The sequence below is a fragment of the Rousettus aegyptiacus genome, unplaced genomic scaffold (genome assembly GCF_014176215.1).
Source record: "Rousettus aegyptiacus isolate mRouAeg1 unplaced genomic scaffold, mRouAeg1.p scaffold_m13_p_4, whole genome shotgun sequence".
Classification (NCBI taxonomy): domain Eukaryota; kingdom Metazoa; phylum Chordata; class Mammalia; order Chiroptera; family Pteropodidae; genus Rousettus; species Rousettus aegyptiacus.
Window position 1 is genome coordinate 90,277,275 of NW_023416307.1, and position 21,216 is coordinate 90,298,490.

Consider the following 21,216-nt stretch of genomic DNA (forward strand, 5'->3'; position numbering starts at 1 on the left):
CCCTTTTGATCCAGGCTCCAATCCAAGATCATACCTTACGTTTAGTTGAGATGTGTCTTTAGTCACCTTCGATCAAGACTATTACCCCAGTCTTCCCTCACTTTCATCACTTCAGCAAATTTGAAAATTGCAGGCATCTTTGGCAGAAATATTGTAGAAGTGACAGTATTCGTTTTCTATACTGCACAATAAATTACCACAAATTTAGTAGCTTAAAACAACACACATTCCTTCTCTCATAGTTTCTGAGGGTCAGGACTTTGGGTATGGTTTAGCTGAGTGCTCTATGAGGTTGCAATAAGGGTGAAAGCAAGGACTGAGATCTCATCTCATAGCTTTACTGAGGAAAGAACTGCTTCTGAACTCAGTCAGTTATTGGCAGGATTTATTTCCTTGTGGTTGTAGAACTCATGCTTCTTCAAAGTCATCAAAGAGAGCAAGACTCTAGAGTGAATCTGGTAGCAAGATGGAGCCTTATATAATGTAAGATAATCACAGAATGGCATCCCAGCACATTTGCCATATTGTATTGTTTAGAAGAATGTCACAGATCCTGCTCACGCTCATGATGAGGAGGTTATTCAAGGACGTGAAGAGCAAGAGGCAAGACTATGGGGGAGGGGCATATTAAAAACGATGATGTTGTGTCCTCCTTGCATCCTATCAGGTGGTTCACAATATCCATCAGTCTCACTACTGGTGATGTTAGCTTGGATTACTTGATTAAAGTGGCGTCCATCAGTCTTCTCCAGTTACTCTTCTCTCCTTTGTAAATAGTAAGAATATGTAGGAGATATGTCCTTTCAGTAATGTCATATTCCATTTTCATCAAACTTTTTAATTCATAGCTCCATGAACTTGTGAATTCCTATTTATTCAACAAGTTATAATCCATTGCTAATGCTCAAATTATTCCAGATTTGGCTTGTTAAAAGCCCTTTAAGTTTGACCCCTGTGTCCTTTTAATAGGGGCTCATCATTCCCTAAACAATTCCTTTCTGGATATACTATACATATATATAGTGGCCACTATACATATATATATAGATATACACACACACATACTATATATCATAATTACATATATATCTAATATATATATATACTATATATATATGTAATTATGATGTTTTGACATTTTAAAAACTTTTCTGGCTGGAGAGAGACTACTTATTCATCCTAGGCTGGCTAGCCAGTTCTTTGAGTTAGCAAAGCCCCAGCCAGGAGCATGCCTTTGATATGCAGACTAACCAATCCAGATCCTGACCCCCTCTCTATCTGGCTCAGGACCTCAGGAGGCAATATTCCTGCTTTAATCATCCCAGGGCCAGGCAACTAGGGATCATCCCTATAATTTAGAGTTCTCTGAAATTATCTGAACTAGCCAATCCTAAATTATTTACTTTGCCTTGCCTTGCCTGTCCCTTAAAACTCCTGTAAAGGTGGTCTAGGCTCTCCCCTCACTCCTGCCCTTTCTGCTACTGACCACTCTGGTGTTTTTTTCCTGTGGTCCTGCATGGCATGCTGTGCCTCCGTTTCTAGGACTATGAGTATAATACCTTTTGTTTTATATTCAAGCTTCTCTTGTGTCACCTTTTGTGGCCACACTGATTGACCATCACCTAAAAGAAAACAAAACACTGTCAAAAAATATTCCAGGACTATGTTGTATTTTTCTTGCTTCAGTCTTAGAGAATCAGCCATTTCTTGTGAGAGTTTTGGTTCCTTTTATTGGAGAGAAATATTTAGAATCCAATATTTGTGCATTTTACTTCTAACAGTATTAACACTTATGGCAATAACCCGTTCTCATCTGATCAAGCCCCCTGGGTTGGAAGCAATATGATTGTAGTGATTGAGAAGGTGGGCTCTGGATCCAGACTGCCTGAATTCAAATCCTGGCTACTGTGAACAAGCTGTAAGGCCTTGGGAGAGTCACTTATAACTTAATCACTGGTGTGATGCTATTTAGTAGTAGTGCCTACCTTAAAAAGTGGTTGTGAGAATTTAGTAGGATTTACATGTAAAGTTCTTAGACTAATGCCTGGCACACAGTAATTGCTCAGTAAATGTTTTAATGAATGAATTTCATATTGATCAGAAGCTCTACTAGAAGAATGAAAATGAGAGGAAAACCCTGACCCACATTCTTTTCAGAAAATAAATAAAAAGTGAATTTGTCAGAGATCTTCATCCTCTTGTGAGAATCTTTTTCTTTAAGAATTTCCTATAATAATTTTAAAATTGTCTTTAATATACTGTAACAAGCTGTAAGACGTCCCTATAAAATGTCATATATGTGATTCCAGGAAAAACAAATATTCCCTACTCATTTATATTCACATCCTTCCTTCATCATCACAAAAAAAAAGAAAAAAAGAAAAAAAGAAAAGAAAAGAAAGAAGAAAAAAAGAAAGAAAGAAACACATAAACCTGGTACCAAATCAGAGTCACAGACATGACTCTGTGAGACTCTGATTCCTAAAAACATCAAGTCATCACAGAAGACACCAAGACCATTGAGAAGACAGTCAGAAAATTGAAAGAAGTCAAGAAGAACAAGGCCCTGCGATCATTCTCAGTGTTTTCATTAGGGGGCGTGAGAGCTGCCAGAAACCACATCTGCAAAAGAAGATGCAACACAAAGCAGAGAGTTCAATTCTAAACATGTTTCTAATAATATCTTCTCAGCAACTGACAGCTCTATCTTAATCCTGATTTAATTACTTGTAGGAACAGCCATCCTGAACAGTCTCACTGGAGAAGCTAATTTGGTTCCTATAGGGCAAGGAATAAATGCATTAGAAATATTCTCAATAATTTTTATATTTCAAGTTGATATTTCAGTCCCTTTGTAATTCCTGCTCAAGTTTTCCTCAAGTTTTCGAGGTCTGAAAAAATAATTTTCAAATCACTGTGAGGGTATTGTTATAAAATCATGTTTCAGTAGAATCTTTTAGTCATTTGAAACAGGGCAGGCTAATGTTTCAACTTGAAAATGGAATGTATTTCCCATCAAGTTTCACATTGTACGTGACTATGTTTTTGTAACCTAACACAATAAGGGGAGTTGTCACTAAATGATTCAGTAAGTTAGAATATCAACTCCCTCTCTGGAGAGGAAATCTGGAGAGGCATGGTGTTTATATTAGATGCTAGGATAACGCTTACTTGCAGATTTACAGTTCTCTGGCATCAATGTCAGACAGAAACTATGAACAGGAAGATAAGAAGTAGGGTCAGTCGTACACCTTGGTCAGAACCAAGCCTTGTAGCAACCCAAATTTGCCATATTTCCTTGTGCTCATTCTCTCTCTCTCTCTTTCTCTCTCTCTCTCTCTCTCTCTCTCTCACACACACACACACACACACACACACACACACACACCCCAAGTCTCAACTGCTCCATTTCTATAATGCAGTTCTTTGTAAAATTCCCTAGGGCAAAATCAACAGCAACCCATTTTCAGCTCTTTCAGTATCAGTGGGAAATTTACCATGTTGCAGTTCGACTGATAGCCACAAAAACCAGTTTGACTGAAAGTGGCGAGACCCTGAGGTCTAGGTGGAATATTAACTCACCAACTTGGAATGATTACTTGGAGAATGCTCACATTGCCTCTTATTTATGATTCAATCTAAGTCTCTGAGAGTGCTGAAGTCATAGAAATGACAAAACAAATGTACAGGAAAATTTTTTATTCAAAACTCAACTACCAATAAAAACCTCCTCTGCCCCCAGGGATCCCTGGAAAGCAGTTCCTAAAAATCAGCTCTGAGCCAGTTGCACTCATTTCTCACCCTTGTGTTATCTTCAGTTGCCAACTAATAGAAGCTCCACTGGGCTGAATTTTAAATGGCATGAAAGTAGGAGGGGAAGAGTTTCACCCCAACCTTCCTGGAAAAAAGGCAAGCATGATTTTTATGACCAAAGGCCAGGCGGGGAATCCTTTTACACAACAGACAGGGTAAAACAAATGAAAATAGGCTTTATGATTTCTCTTCTACAATGAATCTAGGAAAAAAATAAATTATTTAAAAAAAACGTTTAATAGTGCACATATCTTCACTGTTGTCAGTTCGATTTTGTTGTAATAAACCAAATGTATTGACTATCAGTCCTAACCTTAGTACTGTGCTGTCTACCAGAGTTCTGACCATTTAACCTATTATATTGGTGGAATGTCTTCTCATTTGAAAACACCAGGTTAACTTTAAAATCACTTATCTAATTAAAATAGAACTCAAATGATTAATTTCTTGGAATTACGTTATTCAGAAATGCCAAATAAAAAGTCCTTAAATCTGTTCAATGTTTTTCACCGGAGAGGGTGTTAAGAAATGTTACAAGAAAACCAGCATGTGAAGTAAAGAGCATGAGCGACTGAGTCAGCAAGAGACCTGAGTAGGAGGAATCCACAGTATGTCATTCACCAGCCTTGTGACTTTAGCCTGCATGCTTAACCCATAAAAGCCTTTTTCCTCATTGGGAAACGGCTCCATACAGTAGGGCTGTAAATTTCAGTTGCAACAAGGGAGGGACTGACACATGTCTGTTGTGCACATTACTTCATTGACCTTCCATTTTTCCCCTAAATGTACAGAAACTAGGTAACGAATTTTATCACCCTTTGCAAAGGCAGCTGGTATCTGGGGAAGTAAAAGAGAATCATAAAGAAGATCACGTGCTTGACTAGGTTCAAAATACACAAACAATAAATTCATCACTTTTAATTTTTTAGAGTTTTTTTTTTGTTTTAAATAAATTTGCAGCTTTTCTTCTGAACCGAAATCAACTTCTCCAGACTTTGGTGGCCTCAAATACAAAACTAGAATGTTGGACCACATCCATCAGTGGATTTCAGCTCTGGCTGTGTATAAAATCACTTGGAGAGTTTTCTTAAAGTGCAGATTCCTGGCCCCAACTGTCTTTCTTGGGCTGAATCAGTGTGTGTGGTTTTAGAAACCCATAGGTCATTCTCCGTTGAAACTCAGATGACATTTGGAGCCCTGCACATCACATGCGAGTCTATCACAAAACGCAAGGAAATGATACTTAGACAAAAAACAAGAGTCCTTCTCTCTTAAAGTATTTGTGCATTGGTTGTCATAGGCATATTCTGGAAGCCCTCAGTTCACTCATCTCACAAAAGGGCAGGTCAGACCTTCCAAGTAGCCAGCTTCCAGGATAGGACAGCCAGTCACCCACCATGAGCTTCAGACCAAGGAGCAGGAGTCCTAGGAGATGCCTTCTCTGATAATGTCAATAAGGTCTGGCAGATACTCTGGCTGCAGGTAAGATGGCTACCACTTCTCCCTCTGCCTACCTTTTACTGTGGTTGTATGCTATGGTTATAGTTTCAAATGAAGGAAAGCTCCTGGCTTCTCTGCCTGATCCTACACTCACCTTTTCTTGAAAATGATGGCTCCTCCATCCACACTGTTGCAGACATGGCTCCCGGAAGCCAGATTTATTCAGGCCTCACAGGAATGGGTGCATGTCTCTCTTGTTCAATGCAACTCTTTTCCCTCAGAATCTGGGTTTAGGATGAATTTCTTGAACAGATAAAATGTAAACTTGGGAAGTGTCAGTAGCAATATTTTTTGTGTGTGTTCTGCATTAAGAAAAACGAAGCTATAGATAGAAGAGTCAAAGAAGCAAGATGGAGAGTATGGAGGACATTCTGGTTCCCCTCCTCCATGAGTCCCATTATCTCATCTGCATCCCTACATTTGGTGTTCATAATTAATGCTACTTTTGTTAAGGGGCAACTGGCTTCTGTTACTTATAATCAAAGAAGCTCTAATGAGAATGGTTACTATGTATGAATCATTATATTTTTCAGTGTTCAAATGAACGAGAAACCAGTGCTTTCCCAAGAAAGAAGGCAAAATAGATGTGGAAGAAAGCAACCAGGAGGCAGAAGATCAGAGTTCAAAGCCTTCTGTTGGAACCCCACAACCACATACAGAGACTGGTAATATTAGTTCTTAAAGGCAACTAAATTCTACTGCTCACTAGCTAGATGATATTGGGAAGAGTTTTTAACCCTATGGGTTTAATTATAAAATGACCATAAAAATTCAGTGAAGGGATAGAAGTCAGACCATTCATTCTTTTGAGGTTTCTTCCAACAATATAGCCTAAACTTATATGTCACTCAAATGAATTTCCCTTGAAATTAATCTTGAAGCCACATTCTGTACAGTGCATGATAGGAAAGCGAGCCATAAGAAGCACATACCAGCTGCTAATGTAAATGATAGGTAAAGCTGAATATTTTTAGATTTAAGTGCCTATTTTGCCTAACTTTTCACAAGACGTTTTAGCTTTTTAAAAAGCAAATAACCTTAAAATTAAACATACTCAGCTCCCCACTTATTTGAAGAAAATTTGGCAAATATTTATTGAGAGGCAAATATATGCCTGGCACCATGCGTCCTCACAAATAACCTGCTCTATGGGACTTCAGTGGCTCTGGACGACGGATGAGGTTGCACATTAGTGCCTCATGGTCTGGTTGGTCTTGATGGGGGTGTGTTCAAGGACAAAGTAGGGGTGATAAGCAGGCTTGGGAGGCAGACAAGGGCATGATGGAAGGTGTGATGGAAAAAGTGGTGAGTTTAGCTAAGGAAACAAAAGCTGAATGGGGTAGACCAAGGTAGGAAGGAAGAACAGGGCCTTCTAGCAGTGGGATGGCATGCCCCAAACATAAGTTTGAGAACCAGTGTTCAGGGACTTGCCATTCTGTACTAAAGCAAAAACCACTTTTTTCAAAGATATTCATGAATGAAGCCTGATTCAGAGGGAATAAGAGAAATAAAAATGAACTCTTACTACAACTATGGGAACTCCAGTATTTAAAAATTTGTTACAAAAGATAATAAAGGGATCCAATGTATATTGGAGTAATGGAATCCCAGAGAGGTAGATACAATGAATCATAAACGGAAAAGAGACAACTTACCTGGGAGAGTGGGTTGATGAAAATAGTAAGTAATTATAAGTAACATTTATCAAGTGATTGCTAAATGCCAGGCACTTAATGCTTTATGCACGTTGACTCACTTTACCCATCACAACTCTGTGTAGGTTCTATTACTAACCAGTCATAGGAGGCCTTTTCCCTCACTTGCTTATTCCCTTTTCCTGTACTGATCACCATCTAAAACACAATGGATTTTTTTTAATATTATTTTTTTTCTTGTCTTGCTGCTTCTGATAGAATGGATTCTCTTTAAGGGCAGAGATTTTTGTTTCTTTTGTTTGTATCCCTAGCACTTGGAACATATAGTAAGAGCGCAATAAATATTGGTGAACAAATGAAAGATGGAAACTGAGGTACAGAATGGTTTATAACTTGCCCCAACCAAATATCCAGGCAGTGGCAGGACCTGGGAGCAATCATGTGAGCAGCTAAGAGGGCTTTTAGTGAGATGGTGGTCTCACAGAGAGCCATAATAGAACTGAGGGTGGAGGGGCCGGAGTCTCAGCCTCTTAAGAATGGGCTTAAAAATTAATTAACTCATTTACTTACTCATTAAACTAGTCAGCAAATATTTACTTAGCACCTACTATGTGCCAAGCATTGTTCCAGGTACTGGAGAAACCATGGTGGTAAAGGCAGAAAGGGTCCCACATGCAGAAGGGAGGGGAGGGGAGACAGATACCAGAAAAGGAAACACATGAATACACATAATCATTCCAGGGATGATGAATTCCGGATGATAATAGAACAGGGTGATGTGATAAAGAGTAACTGCAGAGGAGGGTGTGTAGTGTTGTTAGATGTGGCCCTTGGAGAGGGCTTCTTTGAGGAGACGGATGAGCAGATTCCTGCAGTATGAAGCAAAAGAAGAATATAAGGCTCAGAACAAAGAAGATGTGAAGGCCACAGCAGGGGGAAGGCTAAGGGTGGGTATTGGATTGTGGAATGAAACTTGGAAAGTGTCTATGGAGATGGCAGCTCTGCACAGGAAACTGAGAGTTCACAGCCAGGGCCATCTGTTGGACAAAGTCTGGCCAGGACCAGAGTCAACTGACTACAGAAATTATTCAGGAAACCATAACTGGTCTGAAACCAGGATCCCAAGCCAAAAAAGACACTGCTTTAGGTGACCAGCTAAGGCGTAGAAACAGAGAGTACCATATAGAATAACAGGAGGGTGGGCCAAGTCACACTATAAGTGAATTCGGGCTCAAGCCTGAAAGTGCCTTACACTGAATTGCAATGTGTCCCCCACAATTTGTGCACACAAATTGTATGTCAGGCTAGAGCTGAATTGATGTTGGGCATCACTGGGCTGTGAACCAGGCCAGTGATCCCCAAGCCTGAATTAACATAAGACTCATTGGAGTGTTTGTGAAAAATGCAGATGACTTGGCCTCACTCCCCCAAATTCCCATTCATGATGTTGAAAATGGGACCAGGAATCTATATCTGTGATTCAAGTGGTCTCCAGCAGGCCACATCTTGAGAAATGTGGAAAAGGATCTGCCAATGGGCTATAGGAAGTGTGTGAACTCCCGGGAATGGAATAAAAAAGTATGAGTGTTTGCATATGTGTACTTTTTTTCCTAGGAAGAGGGTCCATATCATAATAAGACTCTCAACAACTTGAGAACCACTGATTTAGGCCTGCCTCTTATTTTACGGAGTAGGAAACAGAGTCCCAGGAATTAATTGACTTGACAGATCCACACACTAGGAGATGGCAGAATTGGGATGTCTTTCCAGGCTTTCCTCTTGTCAATTCCCTCACTCTCTTCTCCCACTGTACTGACTATAGGGGTGGAGGAGAGAAGGAGGAAGGGGATTGAGTACTTAGGGAAAAGTCATCAAAGGCTCACTCTCCCCATTTTGGCCCTAGGTGGGATAGATCAGCAGAGTGGAGGATTAGGATGAGGACCAAGTCGTTCACCTGTACTGTCACCCCAAGACCTGACACCTGTGGAATCCTGCCCCAGTAGGACTTCCAGCCAGGATAGAGGGCACACATGTCCTTTTGTTGAATGTGGTGGTGATGGAGTGGTGCACTTGTGAAGATCTGTCTCCTTATGCCTGAGCAGGTGTGCGTTCCAGGCTTTCCTGCTTACACTCAGTTTCCCATCTGTCTATCTCCTCAGGCCAGTCTGGATCATGACCTCACTTCTGGTAGTAGGCTCAGATCGTGCTTCCTCTTGGGTCTTCCTATGTCACTAACCCCAGGGGGCTTCTATGTCACTAACCCCAGGGGGCTTCTCAAATTTAATATGTGTCCTGCTCTTTAATTTTGTCACTAACCCCAGGGGGCTTCTCAAATTTAATGTGTCCTGCTCTTTAATTTTGGCCCGAATTCTTCAGACTCTGGCCTCAGCCTGAACTTCTGAATTTACTAACCTTGCTCCTCTTCTTCTTCTGAACTAACAACTCTCAGACTTGGCCTTTGGCCTCTTTTCTGTCTTCACTATTCTGTCCTGGTGACAAGGCCCATTCAGTCCTGGCCCCACCTGTCTATCTTGTCCTCTTACCACCTTCTATTCAAGTCTAAACATTCAGAATTCGACTTTTCATTCTGTAAGATAAGCACATAAGAAAGTTGGTCTAATACCCTTTCTCTACCTTTACGTCCTTGTCCCCTGATCAATGACTTGTGACTCTCCCAAACATTCCATGTTCTCTTAATCTTGTTTGCCGACTTTGCTTGCCAAGTCTCTTTCTCTCCTATTTCTTTTTCTTTTTCTTTCAGTTGTTTCAATCCTTCCTCCGTACTTTAGACCTCCCTTGGTCCTCCCTGGCACCACTTTGCTTGACAGCAGAACTCAGGAATAAAAAGGTGCCTGAGTCCTTTCTGTTGATTAATGCCACCTTTGTTTTGGTGTCAGATTTGTTTTTGAGGAAGATGTCCAGGAAGGCTGGACAGCAGGCTCAGTCCTGCAGAACACACCATAGGCAGAGGAAAGAAATCTCCTTTGTAATTTTCCCAACAGCCTTCTCAAATCTGTGGGCGATGGCTCAGATACCTTGCCCTTAACAGACAAGGAAATGAGCTCAGAGCTCAGGAGATTGGCCCCAGGTCCTAAATTAAGTCAGTGCAGAGTGGAAATGAACACAGAGCCCTCAAACTGAAAGCTGTCCAAACAGCCGCATGGAGCAGGATTACAACTCACAGTCTTTCAGAGCCTCAATTAGGGCTGTCGCTCTGGACACTTGATAGTTACTGGTAAGTTGTTTTAGACTTTCCTGATTATTCTTTATCCTGTAAAGGAGTTGCACGGTGAATTCCTTGTTGAAGACTAATCATTTTCTCTCTTGCCTATGACTGAGGCTGTTTCTCATGTCCTGGTTTCACTTGTCCCAAAGATCTCATTTGAAGGGCGGGACATTCCCCCCTTACTTCCCCCACCCCATCTGGAGCCTGCTGCAATCAGGACCAATGAAAGCAAAGTACCTCATCCACCCAGTGACTAAGATCTCAGAGTATTTAAAAGCTTGCAGGAATGGGCTGAAAATTGCTTTTGCTTTTTTGCAGACAGGCATACTCTCATCTGATTTGGGCCATCACTGAACTGCAGATTGAAGGGTGGAAAATAAGCTCCCAGACTCCCTGCTACCATGTGCTACGACAAATGTGCACGAGGCATCGGGCATTCCTTGGTGTGGCTCGCCATCCTCTGCATTGTAGCTAACATTTTGCTTTATTTTCCCAATGGAGAAACAAGGTATGCCTCTGAAGACCACCTCAGCCAGTTTGTGTGGTTCTTTTCTGGCATCGTAGGAGGGGGCTTGCTGGTAAGTTGTTTAAAATTATTAAAACCTTAAAAAAATTTCTCCTGGTAAATGTGATGTTTTATGGAAAGTTTTCTATAATGCATATTTCCAGATCCAGTGATTTTTTGTTCATTCTTCTTTTGAAAGCAGATTATACAAAAGTCAAGATAGGTATAGGGTATTAATTTTATTAGATGTTGTTTTACAAAATCCTCTTTCAGTTAAAAGTGAGCTACCTTTTTACTAAACTCTCTTACTTTGCACCCAGAAACAGACACTAGTTTTTAAATCAGTTTTGAGAGATCGGCATTTCTAGTCCTGGAGCCAGCAACCATTTAACGTTTGCTCTGGGGAACTGAGAAGAGTTGGCTGGGTCTCAGACTAGATTAACAGAGTTTTGGATTCAAAATTTCTGCTCTTTGTTTTCAGCTAACTGAAACAGAAAAAAATAATAATAAATTATGAATGCATGGTTATTTAGAAAGAACAGAAATTTTCTCCTTTATGTAATCCTGGGGTGTGGTGTCTAGGAAAAACCCTACAGTTAGCAGCAGACCAGTGTATGAAGCTAGTAGTGGAATGTGTTGTTTTTTCCAAGGTTTGTTTTTAATTGATGTGAGAGAAATTTGCCTGCCAACTTTGGAGCTGAAAATATTAGCTTTAACCACAGCCTAGAAAGAATGTGGACAAACTTGGGTTTGCTACTTTAATGTGCTGAAATTGAGAATTTTAAAGAGAAGTTTCTTGAATTGCTAATACTGTACAAAATAGGGGTTTTTTTTAGTCACATAAAAAATATTAAAACATCCAAACCTTTATACACTAATTGTGGTTCTTTAAATCTGCCTTGAATTTAAGTATTACTATCATGTGAAAATAATCATTTGTCCTTAATATAGTATTGCACTGTTTAAACTTCTTCTGATCTCAACCTCAAAGTATTTCTTACTTATTTAAAGAGCTCTATTATGAAGCTATTATACAATCGTATCTTCAAATAAGCAGTTCACATTTATTATACGGAGCTTTCATCTCTCTCATTTACAAAAAAGTTTCAGTTATTCTATTAAAGACTGTTGATATCTTCAGTTTTACAATGAAAAACAAATGAGATTTAAAGACAAGTTCTAACAGTTCTAAAACAGCATTTGTAGCTAGGACTATGCTAGGAATTCTTGGGGTGTAAATGAATACATTCATAGGTTACTATTTTAGCCCTCCCATACTACAGCTTCACCCTAAAAAATGTTTTGACACTTTACATGAAAACAAGGAGACATTACATTTAGATTTTTTTTTCTTCATAGTTTTGCACTATTTGAGATACTTGATTAGTGTAATCCAAAACCAGTCAACACTGTCAGACAGAAATATATTTTATCAAGGATGCTTAACCTGACCCTTATGGACTTGGGAAAAGACGATGACTTTAATTTACTTGTTTTCTAACCAGATATTCCTGCCAGCATTTGTCTTCATCGGGCTGGAACAGGGAGACTGCTGTGGCTACGAAAACTGCGGCAAAAGACGTGTGGTAGGTCTTCCCGTTCTGGTGGTGAAAACAGTTTCTACAACGTCAGCGCCACACTCTGCGGCTCACTTCTGGTGTTTCTCCTTTTCCTAGATGCTTTCTTCTGTGCTGGCTGCTCTCACTGGAATTGCAGGATCTGGCTACTGCGTCATCGTGGCAGCTCTGGGTTTAGTGGAAGGACCAATATGTCTGGATTCCTCCAACCAATGGAACTATACCTTTGCCAACACGCAGGGGCAGTGAGTAATTGTTCCTTAACAGATCACACATTCTTATCCACCACAAATGTAGTGGCAAACCTATCAAACTAAAAAGGCATCAGTCATCTGTTCTTCTATCCACTCTGCCAGGTTTATTGGTATGGGCTCTGGCACCGCTCAGGCAATAAGTGTCTGAGGATAATGCTCAGTCTCTCACCTGGAGAAGCAATAAGGACTATTTAATGGAGACACTAATTGAGTCTTACAGTTCCACTATTGCTTCTATTCTAAAGATGAGGAAAAAAGACACAGAGAGATGAAGTAACTAATACAAATTCACATTGTCAGAACATGCAGGCAGGATTTGGACCCAAGCAGCCTAGCTGTAGAATTTGTGCTCACATATACTATTTCTGAACAATGTGCTGATTTTACTATTTTGAGACAATATTAATGAATCTTTATATATATGATAACTTTGTGAATTTAATCAAAGTCTAGGAAACATTCTACCCCCCCCCACACACACACTTACATATAACATAATAACTAAGTACAATGCACCCTTTATATATGGCATCCAGTGCTACATAAGACAGTTTAATTCAAGACTTTAATATCAGGATAATTTAAAACTTTCCATTGTTTTATATTGATTCTTGTTTCTTATCTGCATTGAGAAAAGAACAGAAGTAGATAATAGAAACTGATATACATAATAACAAATAAAATGACATCCTTCTTTAAATTTCAAAAGGTTTAGTTATAAGATTCATGAGTATACATAATATGAATAATGAATTTGAATTTCCCTTATATTATGAGGAATTTTTGTCTCCCATGAATTTTTGTATAGCATATAGTGAGGTCATAGGTTGAGTATGAAATCAGATAACCCTGAGTTTGACCCTAGCTCTGCATGTAGTCTCTGAGAAACCAGGAAAATGTAAACTGAGTTTTCTGCAGTTTTCAGTTACTTCATTTGTAAAATAAAGCCAACAACAGTTGTCAAAAGGATTAATGAGATACCACAAGTAAAATATTTGTCACAGAAGCTGACACGTTGTGAGCACTGCCACTGTTAGCTGTTAATATGATGTACTAGCTTACAATGAATACAGCTCAATGGTAGCCTCTATAGGTGAAACTGGTTATTCGTGTATGCATAGACATACAAAACTGCTGCACAAAACTATCTCTTAAAAAAAGCCATGACTAATGTATCTGGAATTCAAAAAGAGGTGATAGTATCACTAAATGTTTTTTTATAGTTGCTTGATTATACACCTTTTCCATGATCCAACCCAGCTTCTACAAGAAACCTTCCTCTGTCATTCCTCATTTCAACCTGTCCAGGGATTGCAATAAGGTGACTAATTAATGGTCACAAGCTAGTAATTAGTTGTTCAACCAAGTGAGCCAAAGAATTTTTCTACATTGTGTTCTGAAATTACAGAATTTTATTTCAGTGACATACAAAAAGACAGGGCCAGAAGGACAGAATTTTTTATAATCAATATTGAACTTCTGATTGGCTCCATGAAGCATTCCAAAGTTATTTCTCTAATTCCCTTTTGTTCCGTTGTAGGAAGAAGTGATAAAGAAAGAATTATACCATACCTCTTTGTGGAATTAAGTTAATCCTAGATGTTCCCACATGATTAAATAGTATTTCATTAAGAATTCAAATACTCTATGATATAGCAAAGGTTGAAACTCTAGGAGAGGAGTGAGAGAATTTTTCAGATTGTAAGAATATCCAGATATTTAGAAAATCTGCTAAGTCATTTCACAAAGTGATTTTGGATTATATGTATCATTCAATTACTTTTAAAATGTTCCACATACTGGTCTAGGTGTTGGACATGTAATGATGAAAGGTCTGGTAGTTATTTCATGGAGTTCATTCAGACTTGTGGAAAAGATACAAAAATAGGTATTCTCCCTGGACTACTTTAGATGGCCTTCGTCTGTGGTCCTTTCACACTTTGTCTACTTGATTAGTATACTTGTTGCATTGAGATGGCCAATTGTCTCCCCTCTTAAGCTGTGCTTTCTAAGATAGGGCCCATTCCTGTGTTCATTATTGTATCGCCATCCCTGACTGGATGTCTAACTTACACTGAGTGCTCAACGCTCTTTGCTGAATTTTATGTTTATCATTGCAACAAGATCTGGGCTAAATTCTCATTTTGTAGAACGACTTGGATTGGAAGAATTTGATATAGGTCACTGAATTGATTCATTCCTTTTTTTCCTGAATGACAAAAGCACTACACAAAAAGTAGCTTATGAGACATCCCATTAGATATGGTTGTGTGTGAGAAGTTTCTCTTTATATCCACAGATACCTTCTGGATAAATCCACATGGTCCCAGTGCATTGAACCCAAGCATGTTGTGGAATGGAATGTCTCTCTGTTTTCTATCCTCTTAGCACTTGGTGGAATTGAATTCATCTTGTGTCTTATTCAAGTAATAAATGGAGTGCTTGGAGGCATATGCGGCTACTGCTGTACTCATCATCAGGTAAGAACCTCTATGAAAATGTCTTAGTTTGACCTTTGTGTATTCAATTACCATAATACACCATTGTTTTCATCATAGAGAAAGAGGCAAAATCAAACATTGCTCAGTCTACCAAAATTCATTTCTACATGGTCTTTGTGGCAAAGCATTAATGCATTCAGCTTTGTTCTCAATAATAAATTTCCTTGAATGTCACAGTTACTGAATTATCATCTTGGTTCTTTGTTGTTGGCTCTGTGAATATAGGAAACTGCCATCCACAAAGTGCCCCATTCAGGAGCTAACCTACTGCTCTTTTCATTACCCTTGCTCTGGCTGCAGACACAAAACAAATGTCCCCTCTTTGATTCTCTTATGTTCCCAACTTGTATTCACAAATAATAGCCAACATTCATTGCACTAGGTACTGTGCGAAACCCATATTTCAGATGAGACTATGACTCAGAGGTTAAGCAATATGTCTAAAATCACCTCATCAGGAAGTAACAGGCTTCAAATCCTGGGTCATTTTATGCCACAGCACTGCTCTTAACTAGTATGTAACACTTGCTATTTCTTCCTAATAAGGAGTCAAAAATACCCAAATAGCTAAACGTAGAGATTCACTAGTAGCCTTTCAATAGCAGCTTATGAAAAGCCTTTCACTGTGAAAGAAAACCAGGAAGCACTTGTTTCCTGGGGATATGAGTTCAGAGAGAAATATGCATTTGTTAGTAGTGGGGAGAGTTTTTGTTTCTAAAACCTCCTAAAATATATATATATATTATTGAATTGATGGAAGTCCAGCTTTGGTCCAATTTTGGGGGGTTTGTTTTATGTCTTATTCTGTAAAACGAGATTAGGAAACAGAAACTAAGTTAATTTATATTTTCCTAACCATTTACTTCTCTGGTCTAAGTTTTCTTAACTTTCTTTTAAAATTAGACAAAACCTAATGAACATTAAAAGTCCATTGTTATCATAAAAAACTTTTCTAAATAAATGGAAACTTTCTATAATTTTTAAGGGGAAGTTAAATAAAAACTTAGTTGTTCTTATCAGGCAAGTACAACAAGATTAATAATTTCCTTGGGAGCTCGCCAAAATTCAAAAAAAACAAAGGAGTGGGAAACCTTTAATATGAAGTTGTTTCCAGGCAGTACGGGCGGGGAGAGGCAGAGAAGAATCCTCTTAGGATTACTATAATATAACCTATCTTTAACCTTGAACTTCATACAAGGCAGAGTTTAAATTAGATGAGCCCTGACTGGACTTTAGCGTGCATGTATTTTGGGGACAGGCAAAACATGTCAATGACCAAAGTTGTTCTAGTGGTTTAGCAGAAGGACACTTTCCTCTCGGAGAGTAAATAGTGTCACTGGATTTGCCATCTGAGTCACAGTAGAGATCGCTTCTTTTCAAACACTGTAGTACAGATCCATTAACTTCGTTTATAAGACAAAAGTGACTTTCGAAGGGCAAGGTTTTCAGTATAGATGAGTCCAGTGTGTGACTTGGTAGCATTTAATTGGAATGTCCACTTCTATGTGAAACTCCCACAGCATTATCTCTTAAATCTCTAAAATTAAATACCTACCCCAAACACATTCAAAGCCAACCCAGTATTGTTAAGCTACAGTTACCATGGCCCCTTTCTGCAGCTTTTACTCAGAGAGGACAACGAGTCTGTCTGGTTTGTTTAAGAAACATTTTGTGAGCATTGTCTAAGCTCTCACTGTTATTGGCTAAAGTTCTGCTGAAGTTGAGATCAGTTATGTTTGCTTAAAACAGGAATTTAAAAAGACTGAAAATGTCATCTTTGTTTGTTTAGCCTGATAGTAACCTAATGCATATTTCATTTTCTTTACAGCAATATGACTGTTAAAATCAACCACCCCAAGAAAGAACCACCACTTTCCTTTATTTCATTGTAATTTATATATTTTACTTATATTAATTTGTAAAACTTTATACTAGTGTATTATATATCTTATATTCTACTTTTATAAATGTGCATAAAGACTGGCATCTTCACATTATTTCAGTGTTTGAACTTAGCAAACATTTTTTAAGGAATGAGTAAATAAACTATACTGTGGAGATAATTTACAGATTGAGTGAAGTTCCTCAGTATACCTGAGGTAAACTCCAGCTTGAAGTGATGTTTTTGAGAAACATTACAGAGATAAATATTACTTTTCGATTATTATTATATATACTTGCATTTATTAAATTAAAGATTTCTAGTTGCTTTTTTTTAAGACCACAAGGGAGAAAATCCTACAACTTGAAAAGATGTTCTTTTCCACTGTTTATATGGTGTTTCCCATTTATATGCTTGCAAAATCTCTAACATGCAGTCTCTTTGAACCATTTCACATTCTGAGAAGAGACAGAGCCTTGTCTAGAGCAAGGACCAGCTAAGAATGCTCCAAACTAAATGAGTGAATCAAAAAATTCAGTGCTGCTCATTCTTAATATGTGAAAAGCTTTGTGTCCTTCAAAGACGAACTTAAAGAATCATGTATTTAAAAATAAAAAGGCCTGGACAATTTGATAGAAAGAATGATGGGAAACGGAATAAAGCAGTTGATCAACATCATAAGAAAATGGGGGAAGGGCAAGAAGGTGAGGCAGGAAAACCAAAAGGAAATCTCTCCAACACTTGCTTGTTTAAATACAACTAAATAAAGTATTCATTACCATTTTTTCTATTGTTTAGTCTCAATATCCTTTGTTTAAAATACTTTCTTTTTCCTACTTATTTTTTTTTCCCAGTCTGCAAGTTGTGCAGCCCCGTCTTCTGGTTTCTTTATCCCCCTTTTTTCTTCCTTCTACCTTCTTCTGCTATCCGTGCATTGTCATTGCTATGCCATTCCTTAGGGTCATTATCCCCATTAGGTATCTTTCTTTTCTACTGAGTGCCACAGGCATAAGGCTCCTGGTGAGGGTAACAGACATTTTCTTTCTTGTTTTTTTATATCTATTGTACAGAGTTGGGCTCTTTCAGATGACAAGATTCCCTGATCTATTGGAAATTGTCTTCGGAAATTTTCTGCTTTTAAAGTTGTCTGACGGTGGCCACCATAATGAGAAGGTATTTATTTCTAGGTGTCATGCCTTCCTAACAAAAATATTTATAGGTGAATTTTAAGGAACACAGATAATCCTTAACTAGAGGCTTTGATATGCTTGCTAAGTACAATAAGATTGGTCAAAAGTCACAACATGAAGCAAAAAAAAAAATTAAATGAAATCCAGGACACAGAGATGGAGTTGATTTTGTTCATATCTACATCTGTACAGGTGTTTATTTGCCTGGCCAACAGACAAGTTAATAAAGAAGCTTCTTGGCTGTTAGACAGCTAAGCTCTTCCTTTCCTAAAGAGCCCTGTAGTTGTTTCCTGAATAGAGGGTTCGAATCTTTTCTGTGCCTCCGTCCCTCTGGCACTCTGGTGAAGCCAACAGACAGCTTTTAAGAATACTGTTTAAAAGCGCATAAAATAAAGTACATAGGATTACAAAGTAAATCAACATATCGAAATATTTTATTAAAATATTTTTGAAAATTATAAGATAGTTGTCTTGATAGCCAGCTCCATCACATCAGCCTGTGTAGTTAGGAAAATAGAGATCACATAGGATCTAACAGTGGTCTAGTGAGTGGGTCTAAGAACTACTGTACTTTTGCAACATGGTTACAATTGAAATTTTGAGTACTTGCAACAATTTTAATATGATATGAAAATAATATGTAATTTTGTATTGTTGATCAAAGAATGATAAGTATTGTTGATACTGCTGTGATTTGTTGCATGCAATCACAATAAAGAAATACTAATTTTCATTAGAGGGTAATAAAAGTGACATTTTTTTCCCCATTCAAATTTAATACCCAGTTCTCACGAATTCTTATCTGTGGGCCTCTTAGGAGTTCTTGGGTACCAGGTTTTTAACCCCTGCAATAGAGGATCCCAAAAAAGAGGCATAATGATCAGTTATAAGCACCTTGTTTTCTTAAATGCATCCTCAAAGAAAATGGCAATAATAATTATTAACAATAATAGTAATAACAGCAACCATTTATTGAGTTCCTTCAATGTGTCAGTTACTGTACTTAGTTTCTACACATATTATTTCACTGAAACCTCTCAACAGTCCTAGAAGGTGGTGTTTTTCTCCATTTTATAGTCAAAGCTAGGAGAAGTGAAGTAATCTGCCCAAGGCCACACCTTTAGCAAGTGAGATAACTATAATTTGAATCCAGGTCAGTCTTACATGAAAACCCAGACTTTTCCAGCTCCTCTCCTTGGCCCCTGCTACCTCCTCTGTAATCCTGCCAGGTACTGAGATCTTATCTGTTCCAACACTGACTCAGCCTCTCCACTTAAGGGGCTTTGACAGGCCCCTGTGACTCTAAGTCATCCTCACCCCAGAGCCTAAATTTGAGTGACTCAGAGTTTCCCTTGGCTTGTAAATTCTTTAATAATAGACATCGCTGTTACCCAGAGGAAATAGCTTATACAATTAACATTTATCTTAGTTTATTTATATTTATGGATCATACTCTGGGTCTGTAATATTCTAGACCCATCAATTTGGCTGGAAATCCCCTCGGGGATACTCAAACAGGTCATTATCACTTGGCAACATAGAAACAAAAAAATTCTGTAGAATCTGAATTGCACACACATGGATACAACGTTAATAGTTCCTTCTGAATGCCAATTTAGCAGAGTGACCGAATTACAAATAACCAACCACATAAAGGAAATTGCATGAATTCAAATCTAAGAACATTGATGGAATGTTACTTTCACTACAATTTGTTTCTTATACGTGTGTGAGATTGCATTGATTACATTCTCTATGATGATTACCCATGATGGGAACAGGTATGGGATTTGGTGCAACTTTTCAGAAAAGCAACCATCTCTAAAGTCTGCACATCCTTTTTAAGCCAATATTTTTACTTTTAGAAATTTATTTGAAGAGAATCATCAGGGATGTTCAGGTTCCAGGAATAATTTGGGGAGTTTTGTTTATAGCAAGAAAAATTACAAGAGCCTAAATGACAAAGAATGAATATCTCTGTATCTATCTCTGTATATATCTGCCTCTGTATCTATCATCTATCATCTATCTATCTATCTATCTATGAACTAAAATGTAGTTTTGATCAAATTCTGAGTGGTTTTTGTCTTGATTAATTTTGCTTATCTAGTCTACTAAAGCTTCTATAATAAACACAGATTATTTCTGGAAATAAAAGAAAAATGAGAAAAGAAAAATATAGTGCTAAAATCATTCAGGAAGTAGTCCATAATCTTTAAGAGAAAACCATTGTTATTTTGTGTGAACAGAGGAGTAATTCTACAGTTAACACGGGAGAATAAATGTGCCTGTAGTTAAGTAGAGGGTTGGGCCAAGTGAGGCAGGCGGTAACCACAGGCTAAAAAATATTATGAGGAAGCCAGAATTCACATTCTGTTCAAGAAATATAAGTTCATAATACCTACTTAGTTCAGCTACTAAATAAGATTTTTATAAATATCAACTACATATGTTTTTCTATTTTAAAATAAAAGTAATGAAATTCCTTTACTTTGAACATTGGCCCTTATCAGGGTTTTTTTTTTGTAGCACAGCCTGAATTTTCCTCATTTTACTTTTCTGAGACAATGGCAGGGTACTTGGCCCAGTTTGTTAAGATGATCCAATGCATCTTAACAAGTCCAGAAATTGAGTCGCCCATCCCAGACTAGTACAAAGTATTCTTTCATCCCTTATAACATGAAATATTTATGTGTGTGCACGTCTTGGTCAATATGTATACTTACTTTAATTAGTGCAGTTAAAGAATCTTGTTAGGCCTTTTTGGAGGTAGATTTCATGTTAATTCCTGGACTCAATCGAGCAATCAATTAATTCTCTCTCTTTCAGGGCCACACACATACACACAGAATGGACACACACACATATACAACACATATACACATTTTTCTCTACTATACAGCAATTTAAAAGAACAAACTATTGCTATATGAGGCAATTTTGGTGAATGTCACAAATAACAAGGATGGTAACCATCTACACTGTCTCATCCCCCAATTTTGGCACAATTCTAAATGTAATCTCAACTAACGTAGTTATATCCCTAAAACAGAGAAAGGGGAGGTGAGTATCTCATTGTACATTTCACATACTAGGTTCTTATAGGCGCGACA

General features: G+C 38.0%; 1 protein-coding gene across 2 annotated transcripts; it reads left to right on the forward strand.

The window, feature by feature from the left end:
• The first annotated feature begins 10,086 nt into the window (after window positions 1-10,086).
• Window positions 10,087-18,839, forward strand: TM4SF1 (transmembrane 4 L six family member 1). 2 transcript variants are annotated; one of them, XM_016120239.2, is made up of 6 exons: window positions 10,087-10,203; window positions 10,513-10,772; window positions 12,205-12,285; window positions 12,376-12,521; window positions 14,830-15,010; window positions 16,860-18,839. In XM_016120239.2, the coding sequence occupies exons 2-6, from the start codon at window positions 10,596-10,598 to the stop codon at window positions 16,872-16,874; spliced, it is 600 nt and encodes a 199-aa protein (XP_015975725.1). In that variant the 5' UTR covers window positions 10,087-10,203; window positions 10,513-10,595; the 3' UTR covers window positions 16,875-18,839. The 2 variants fall into 2 exon arrangements, with proteins under 2 accessions (XP_015975725.1, XP_015975724.1); XM_016120238.2 differs by having other exon boundaries at window positions 10,088-10,203; window positions 17,984-18,839.
• The last annotated feature ends 2,377 nt before the right edge of the window (window positions 18,840-21,216 follow it).

Excerpts from the sequence above, each read along its gene's own strand:
- TM4SF1 (XM_016120238.2), top strand. The coding sequence starts at position 10,596 with ATGTGCTACGACAAATGTGCACGAGGCATCGGGCATTCCTTGGTGTGG. Across the intron at positions 12,286-12,375 it reads ACTGCGGCAAAAGACGTGTG|ATGCTTTCTTCTGTGCTGGC; the intron begins GTAGGTCTTCCC and ends TCCTTTTCCTAG. Across the intron at positions 12,522-14,829 it reads TTTGCCAACACGCAGGGGCA|ATACCTTCTGGATAAATCCA; the intron begins GTGAGTAATTGT and ends TTATATCCACAG.